Raw genomic sequence first — 9289 nt, 5'->3', positions numbered from 1 at the left:
CAAAATAATTCATATGCTATGAGAAATCTAAAAAATTCATAATAAGAGGGAATTCACCAAAAATCATGCTCTCAACAAGAATTCATTCTTAAATACATGGTTTCATACATTCATATTCTCAAATTATGTTAAAACATTTAATATATGAATATATACATAGATTCAAAAACCCCATTCTAAAACATAATTTTTCTATACCCATGAGAATTTAGGAAAACCCCGCGTACCTCTATTTCAAAAAATAATGGGTGATTCTTGAAGCCTGTGGATTGGGAATTTCGAATCTCTAATCAATTTTGAAAACCCACGGTTAAATCTTGATTTATTTGAGTTTTTAGTTTGAAACCCTTGGGAGTGTTCTTGAGAATTTTTAGATGAATGTGGATGTATTTTGGAGAATTGGGGACTGAATTTCGTGTTTATGACTGAATAAGGGTGGGAAAAGGACCATTTTACCCCAAAAACGGAGTGTTTAAGTCACTTGAAACCATAAGATATGCGCCGCATATGATATTGCCTATATTTACATAGGCGCCGCATATGATATCGCCTATATTTGCGTAGGTGCCGCATATGATATCGCCTATATTTACATAAGCAACGCATATGATATCGCCTATATTTACATAGGCGCCGCATATGCTTTCCAGTGGCCATGTGCGATTGGTTAGGCGACGCATACTACTTTGAAAGGCCATAACTTTTTGCTCAGGTGTCGGATTTTAGCAAAATTGGTATCGTTGGAAAGTTAACTCGAAGACCTATAATTTGACACATAGTAGGCTCTCTAATTCGATATATTCAGAGATTTATAGTCAATGGAATCTGGGACAAATTACAACGTCCACTAAAACTTAATCGATCGAAATAGTTTCAACTCGTCCTTGAGTTGAAGGACCTCTATGGTCTAAATTCATGCTCAAATGGATTCACATACTACATAAACATGCCAAATTGGCATAGGATTTAAGGCTCTGGGATTATCAATGCATCAGAGTCATGGTTTTTATTCTAGCTCAAAATGCAGGGTGTTACGTTCTGTGGCTTCCCAGCTTAAGATATTCTGAATCTCTAAATGATGAGCTTTTGACTTGTTGCTTTTCGTGGGGATCATCGATATAATATACATTTATAACTGAGCAAAATTAATCACACTTATATAATGTTTCATAAACCGTAGAAAAAGAAAGTGCCCTGTATTGTTGTTTTCGTTTGTTCAATAGGCTTGTGTTATATTTCGTAGCTAATGAGTATATGCAAGTAGATTATTAGGAATTCATAGTAATGTGCGGTAAATAAAATTTGTATGTCGATGTTTTGTGGCTACCCAACTTAGGATGTTTTACATCTCTCAATGACGAGGTTTTGATTTGTTGCTTGGCGCGGGGATCATGGATATAATATAGATTTATAACTGATGCTTTGATGAGAGCCATTACAACTTTTACTATGTAGATTCTGTAAGTATTTAACACTTGCATAATTTGTAATTGTTAGTTTAAAAAGAGTCCATTTTTATGACTATTAATGTTATTTTTTTGTCACCCTGAAGCTCTTTTTTCCTTGATGTGTAATTTTTAAATCTACCTGTTTCACAGAAGATCAAACAATTTTGTGAGCTTACTGTTTACAAGTAAAGTTCCAGAATTTTAGGCTTTCTCAGCGAAGATAATGTCGTAACGTATCGAAGACATAGTGAAATTAAATAGAAGTGTACATTCTCTTACAACTTAAGCCTTTAGATGAGGTAGTCACACAATTCAACAAATAAGACCAAATAAATTAAAAATAATTAGAAGTCATCTCACTCGCATTGACACTGCCTCTCCAGCTGTTCCGTCAACAGCTCAAACAACTGGATTGAATAGTTGAACTAGCTGTTGCACTTTGCTTTTATCCCTCAGAAATTCCTGCAAAGCGTATAAAAAGCAACAAACTTTCCAAAAAGAGATTCAGAAAACAGAAAGTTTCTTTTATAGCAGCAGCTGGACTGGAAAGATTCATAGTCGATGCTGCTGCATACATATATAAATGTAACACTACTCTTATTATTAATATTACTATCTTATTCGAAACTTGCTTTACCAACAGAGCTTATTGAGTATTCAAGTGGAAAAAACAAAGAAGAAGAAAAGGAAAAAATAGTGAAATGATCAAGTTGTTGTCCATGTCTGACTTGGAGTTTTTTCTTTTTCTTGTTCCTCCAATCTTAGCAGTACTTATTATTCTTAATCTATTCAAAAGAAAACATAAATTTCCAAATCTTCCACTAGGGGACATGGGTTGGCCTTTTCTTGGTGAAACTATTGGCTATTTGAGACCTTATTCAGCTACCACTATTGGAGATTTCATGCAAGATCACATCTCAAGGTAATCAATTAATTAATCCTAATTTGATTCTTTTTTTTTTAATTTGTTGAACCTTTGTCCTGAAAATTTGAACTTTTGTAGGTATGGGAAAATATACAAGTCAAATTTATTTGGAGAGCCAACAATAGTTTCAACAGATGCAGGGCTGAATAGATACATTCTGTAGAATGAAGGAAAATTATTTGAGTGTAATTATCCAAGAAGCATAGGTGGGATTCTTGAAAAATGATCTATGTTAGTTCAAGTTGGACAAATGCATAGAGACATGAGAATGATTTCTCTAAATTTTTTGAGCAATGCTAAGATCAGGAATCAAATTTTAAGTGAAGTTGAAAAGCACACTCTTCTTGTTATTGCCTCTTGGAAACAGGACTCTGTAGTTTGTTGGCAAGATAAAGCAAAGAAGGTAATTAAGGAGTAGTGCTATATTTTTTCATTTATCTAAAAGTAAGGCGGAGCTAAGTAGGGTCGAGGGGCTCATAGCCGTCAGTGCTATAAGGATGATCAATCATCCGTATGGAAGTTCTAAATTTGGAAACTGTCTTTGTTTTGCTGTGTGTAATTTTTACAGTTCACATTCAACTTTATGGCAGAGCATATCATGAGTTTACAACCTGGAAATTCAGAGACAGAGCAGCTAAAGAAAGAATACATCATATTTATGAAAGGAGTGGTTTCTGCTCCACTGAATTTTCCAGGAACAGCTTATAGAAAGGCCTTACAAGTACTATTATGTAAAAACAGGAAGTGTTTATAATTTTTCTTGGGAGGTATTGGTAAGGATTTGAAATGGAATAGTATCAATTCATAGAAAAGAAAAGGTTATTTATTGCTCAAAACACTGTACCTATCAATTCAGGACTTGAGTTTAAGTTTAATTTCTCTGTTTTGTTATAGTCTCGATTGATAATTCTTGGATTCATTGAGAGAAAAATGGAAGAAAGGCTTAAGGAAATGAAAGGAAATGAAAACGACCTACTTGGGTGGGTTTTGAAGAATTCAAATCTTTCAAAAGAACAAATTCTTGATTTGCTACTAAGTTTGCTCTTTGCTGGACATGAAACATCATCAGTAGCCATAGCTTGATAGCCAAAATGCGGGGATTCACAGAGGAATCTGAGGTTTTAGGAGTTGGACAAGAGTATTTATGGAGAAAACTCGAGTAATCAGCTATGGGAGTGGATTAGGGAAGAAGATGAAAGTAGAATTCAATTAGGAAAACTGTATTATTGTTCAATTCATGATTGAATTTGTAGATACAATGCCTTTTATAAGAAATGAGAGTGAATCTAATTTGCTAACTGCTTCTAACTAATTCAACAGCCCGTAACTAACTGCTGATATGGCAAAGCTAATTAACTTGTCCAACAGATTCATTTTCGTGTAACAGTACTCCCTGCTGCAAAGAGATCCTTGACCTCAAGGATCAAAACCATAAAGTCTAGCTTGAAGAACAGTAAGGTACTCCCAAGTTGCAGCATCAGCCGACAATCCTATCTATTTGGCAAAACTTGAGCCACAGTTCTATTCCTTTTCTTAACCGTCCTTTGCAATCTAACTTTTGGATCTGAGCAATGGGGACTTGCCATCAAAAGTAGTCATCATATCCCATCTTCTTCAAATTTCAACTTCCAGTTTGACTTATAAACTTCCTGGAATATGTCCTTGAATCTTCCGTCGTATTTCTTAAGGATGATATTCTTTGTGCTAAGATAGAGTGGCCATTTCTTTTGGTAAGCCATGTTCATAGAAGCTTCAGTGAAAGAATGAATAGACTCATTGTATATGGATAGAGCTACTCCACCAGCACCAGTGAAGTTGTAAACCTCGAACTCGATCTTTTGATCTATCCCTTCTGGTACAAATACTAATTTGAGTTTTCCAGCTCCTTGAATTACTATATCAGTATCTCGATATTGATCACCAAAAGCATGTCTGCCAATGCATATCGGTTTTGACCACCCTGGGACAAGTCGAGGGATGTTTTTGCAGAGGATTGGTTCCCTGAATATCATACCATTTGGAATATTCCTAATTGTCCCATTTGGTCTCTTCCACATACGCTTCAAGTTAAACTTCTTCATACGAGCCTCATTTAGAGTGATAGTTGCACACTTAATTGCTATATTATACTTTAAATTAGCCTTAGAGCTTTCAATTATAACCTTATCATCTGTGGCATCACGGTGAGGAAGGCCAAGATCGAAGTATTTTATATCCAACTCCACAAAGGGCAAGATGAGCTTATCCTTGATTAATTTCCAAATGACACGGGTCATTTCATCTCCTTCTTCACCAAAGTTAAAACCATTTTCACCATATTTGTGTGTCTGTCCCAAGCTTTTGATGACTGCAAAAGGCGGTCCATTCCGCCCAGAAGATGTAGTTCCTTCAACTGTCGGACCCTTCTTACTGAATGAAGGACCAAGAGACTGGAATAACATAAACAACTGCCTCCCCCCGTTCTCCATATTCTGCTTAAAAGATGTCGAACTTGACTTTCCAAGTGAAGGCGCAGAAAACTATAAAAGTGGAAACTGAGGGCATCTCTTCCCGTCAAGATCACCCTTGTTCTCAAGAGTGAAATAGGAACTAGAGAATTGATAATTGATGACTCATAAGTGTGTAGCAATGTGACAGTTTACAAGGTACACCATATGGTCATACATTCTCATCCTCAACATCATTACTTTCTTGTTTCCAATCACATCCCATGCATGCAATTAGTATTGGTCTTTCATCTATTATTAGAAAGAGCAATTTCTCAGCTCCTTCACATGGGCAAATTTTACCCCAAATTATCGTATCACTCATAAAGTCAAACCATAAGTCGCACGAAGTCATGACCGCAGAAATAATTGTATCAGAACGAGCCTGCCATGAGAGCACTTCTTGAACAAACATCACAAGTTCTACTGTTGATTGTGTTTTTCAACCCCCGAAACCTAATACAACCATATTTGAGATGAAAGAATTGCTGCTGGCCTTTATTATAAAAAAACTTACCTAACAATTCCCATTGGTTTGCACTAACTCCATTATGCTTCTCTTTTTCGTTAGACGAAACCATATCCTCCGATTTTGTTAGAGTTCGAGGAGATAACTGGAAATGCATGAAGAGTCCGACTGCTCCAGCTTCCATATCCTTCTTGTTTCTAGTTTTCACCAACTTATCTTCGTTAGAGTTAACTTCTTTACTGTTTAAAGTAGTTACAAACACTTTGTTCTCATTTTCTATGAAAAAAACATCGAGAACAAAGCCTCCAAAATCTCCTTTATTGATCTTATTTTCCATGGAAGGTGCCTTATCGAGAGACCAATCTTCCAAAGCATCTACACCACTCTCAGTATCTCTATAGAACACAACAAGAAACAAGTCTTCAATTTCTTCTGTTTCACTGTTTATGTCAACAATACTATTATCCAGAGAATCTACATGTAAATCTCTTTTAGGCATTTCATCAAGAGCCTTGCAAGTCTATGATGTCTTCTTAGTAGCAGTTTCTTGTGGATAAAAATGAGAAGGATTATAGGGTTCAAAACTAACTAGTTTTTTTGGGGAACCTGCCCCAAATCTTTCCACCATAGTTGCCACATATTCATTCCAAGATGGAGGTTGAATGTATTATCTATACCTCATGATGGATTGATGCCATTGAATAGCTTTACCTTCAAGTGTATTGCTGCCAGTCCTACTTTTTGATCCACGACAATTTCCTCAAACTCAAAAAACTGCTCCACTCTAAATAACCAAGAATTCACATCCTCTCCAAAAAATCTTGGAAAATCTAGTTTAGATTAACGAGCTATACCTTGTTGGTAACCCAAAGGATTCTTGTTTCTGGGCTCTTCCACCAATTGTCTCTCTCTCGACAGTCTTTCCCCTGAAGTTTCAATCCCATCTCCGGTAGTAGTGGTATCCTTTCAATTCCCTTCTAGTTGTTCCTTTAATTCCATCACTGTTTGATTCAATTTTGCCACTGCACCATTAAGAACACCAATTTCTGCATTATTTCTCTTAATTCTCCCATTTCAGTTGGAGAATTATCATTAGACCTTGTTGATTTCGTCATTGTGGCCAAGAATCCAACTTGTCTTTGATACCAATGATAGCCAAAATGTAGGGATTCATAGAAGAATCCGAGGTTTTAGCAGCTAGACAGGAGTCTTTATGGAGAAAACTCGAGTAATCAGCATGGGGGTGGATTAGGGAAGAAGATGAAAGTAGAATTCAATTAGGAAAACTGTATTATTGTTCAATTCATGATTGAATCTGTAGATATAATGCGTTTGATAAGAAATAAGAGTGAATCTAATTAGCTAACTGCTTCTAACTAATTCAACGGCGCGTAACTAACTGCTGATATGGCAAAGCTAATTAACTTGTCCAGTAGATTCATTTTCGTGTAACATAGCTCTGTCTATTTATTTCTTGGAAAGCTGTCCTGCTGCTGTTCAACAACTGACAGTAAGCATATATAATCAAAGTCTTTTAGCGAAGGATTAATGATTTAGTTAAATTTCACTCTTTAATTTTTGTGCGCTGGTAATAAATTCAGGAAGAGCACTTGGAGATTTCCTGTGCCAAAAAGCAGTCAGGAGAAACATAGTTGAATTGGGATGACTATTAGAAAATGGAATTCACTCAATGTGTAAGTTAAAACCCTTTAGCTTATTGACATTTACAACCTGAAAATAAATATGTTCCTGTTACGTGTTAAAGTACATTAATAGTACTGTTAAAATTCTATACATGGACATTGGACAACACATAAGTTAAATCTTTGCATATTGATGCTCTTATTTTCCTTCACTTGTAGGTTATTAATGAGACTCTAAGGCTTGGGAATGTCGTCAGGTTTCTACACAGGAAGGCTGTGAAAGATGTTCGATATAAAGGTATATATGTGACAGTTTCAAAGTGATCATAGTAAAACTAATACCGTTACATGATGATGCATGCCTGCAGGCCTATTTTATTCTCTCTCTATTAATATCTTTGCATACCACACACACACAAAAAAATCAACTAATATGTACAATGGACTAATTATCATGTTGAGACTTTTTTTGTATAAATATTTTGTATCCATTCTGTTCATACAAGTCCAGTATTAAGAGGACTAATTATCATGTTAAGACTTTTTTACACTATCCATTAGTAGACTGACTTTATTCGGATGGGACCAGCTATAGTTTGTTATTGTTTAATATATTAATGAATTTAAGTTTACACTTTAGAACTCATGTTTCTGAATCAGTTCATGCATTGTGTTTTTTTCACCAAAAAAGAAAAAGAAAAGTATTCTTTTTTTTTTTGATAACCATGGTGTCCGGGCCAGCTTTCGCCCACCTTGACTAATTTTACGGGATACCTGCAATCTTTTTTCAATGGCTACTTGTTTCAATCCTTCTAGACTAAGAAGGTCTAAGAGTAAACCATTAGAATTGCCTTCTTCATCATCAAAAACTCAGTGGAATTTATCTGATGTGGAAACAATGGATAAGATAAGATTTGATAGTTTAGGGCCATGGTCAATGATATTAGAATCAGATAGTGTTGAAAGTTGGGAAGTTTCTAAAGAGGATCAAGAGGAATGGATAACTGATTTGTCTCAGTTGTTTATAGGTAACAAGTTTGCTTCTGGTGCACATAACAGGATTTATAGAGGAATTTACAAGAAAAGAGCATTTGCTGTGAAAATGAACCGACAATTCAAGTTACACAGTTCTCATTCTACTAGGTTGAACACCCTGTAACTGAATGAATAGCAGAAATAAACTTGCAGCAGCTCAAGTTGCTGTTGGAATGGGGATTTCTTTTTGGCAAATTCCAGGTTTTGTACCAGATGTCACTCTTCTCAGCTTAAGAATTTCAGGTTTCTCCTTTCCCTCTTTTTAAATCTTTCTTCTTTAATTCCACTAAAAATAAGGCGGTTCTATGGAATGGAACATGGTGCGGGATATGATGCCTGGAGGAAAACATCTATTGTTGCAACACTATTTGATTTTGACAAGGCTGAGTCAACAAGGCCAAAAGGTCATTGTGTGGCTGTTGTGTGACAAGTGAGGATCCTGACGATGTTTTAAGCCTTCCAGTAGTAAAGTATCTTCTGAAAAGTCCATATTTCCTTTTCTAATCCAGTTCTTTTAGTTTGAATTGTTGTTAATTTACATTTCATAATGTAAGAGCTGAGTTTTAAGAGCAAACAGAATGTGTGGGCATACTTCTCTGTCAAGGTGCATATAAATTAGATGGAAATAGAATGTTGGGGGTGCTTAAATTGTTGCAAATCGTAATGATTCTCTTTCCTTTGCAGTCTGGTGGTGGCATTCATGAATTTTTAGACTCGCAGTTTGGTAAGCTGAACTTTAATCATATAAGGCTATTGCTTTTTTAACAGATCTTGAATTTTCAGCTGAAAGTTAAGTTATTTTTTTTAATATCAACCTAGAATATTCAGCTTCGATTAGGCAGTTGCTTCTTGTTTTGAGTCCACCAGTGGTTTGACTCAATAGATTATAGACTTTTTTCTCCTCATAGCTGAAAAGAAAAATCATTTTTTAATTCTTTTTTTATCTTTGGGAACTTATCTGATTCTATTCATGAATGAAAAACATACCTCAGAAGTATACATTAGGACTAAAAGGTTCTTGTATGACTGAATGGTTCTCTCTTAATTTTTATGCCGACTTCTATTTTGTTTTTCCCTCTGAAATTTTGACAATTTTATCAGATATTGGCTGGAAATTTTTGTAGTTGCTTACATAAAATGTTCCCACATACACTATCAGATTTGGATATCATACCTTGTATTTCAAAATACACATGCCTGGCAAAGAAAATTCTAAAAGTTGATATGTTTTCTAACCTATTGAATTTATGGACTTCTATATCTTAATGCAGGACATGTTTTTG

The 9289-nt window shown here is 35.3% G+C and overlaps 1 protein-coding gene and 1 pseudogene across 1 annotated transcript; one reads left to right on the top strand and one right to left on the bottom strand.

Moving 5' to 3' along the window:
- The first annotated feature begins 2167 nt into the window (after positions 1–2167).
- On the top strand, positions 2168–7295 carry LOC107876632 (annotated as a pseudogene).
- Positions 3972–5827, bottom strand: LOC124885531. The gene is made up of 3 exons (XM_047393429.1): positions 5377–5827; positions 5038–5258; positions 3972–4892 (listed from the first exon to the last, which is right to left on the bottom strand). The coding sequence occupies exons 1-3, from the start codon at positions 5825–5827 to the stop codon at positions 3972–3974; spliced, it is 1593 nt and encodes a 530-aa protein (XP_047249385.1).
- Positions 7296–9289: the final 1994 nt, after the last annotated feature.

This window comes from Capsicum annuum, chromosome 7 (assembly GCF_002878395.1).
Source record: "Capsicum annuum cultivar UCD-10X-F1 chromosome 7, UCD10Xv1.1, whole genome shotgun sequence".
NCBI classification, from domain to species: Eukaryota; Viridiplantae; Streptophyta; class Magnoliopsida; order Solanales; family Solanaceae; genus Capsicum; species Capsicum annuum.
The sequence above is the reverse complement of the archived record's forward strand: the minus strand, read 5'-3'. Positions and strand labels throughout refer to the sequence as shown.

Excerpts from the sequence above, each read along its gene's own strand:
- LOC124885531 (XM_047393429.1), bottom strand. The coding sequence starts at position 5,827 with ATGCCTAAAAGAGATTTACATGTAGATTCTCTGGATAATAGTATTGTT. Across the intron at positions 5,259-5,376 it reads AAACCAATGGGAATTGTTAG|TGCTCTCATGGCAGGCTCGT; the intron begins GTAAGTTTTTTT and ends TTGTTCAAGAAG. Across the intron at positions 4,893-5,037 it reads ATGATGTTGAGGATGAGAAT|TTTTCTGCGCCTTCACTTGG; the intron begins GTATGACCATAT and ends CCACTTTTATAG.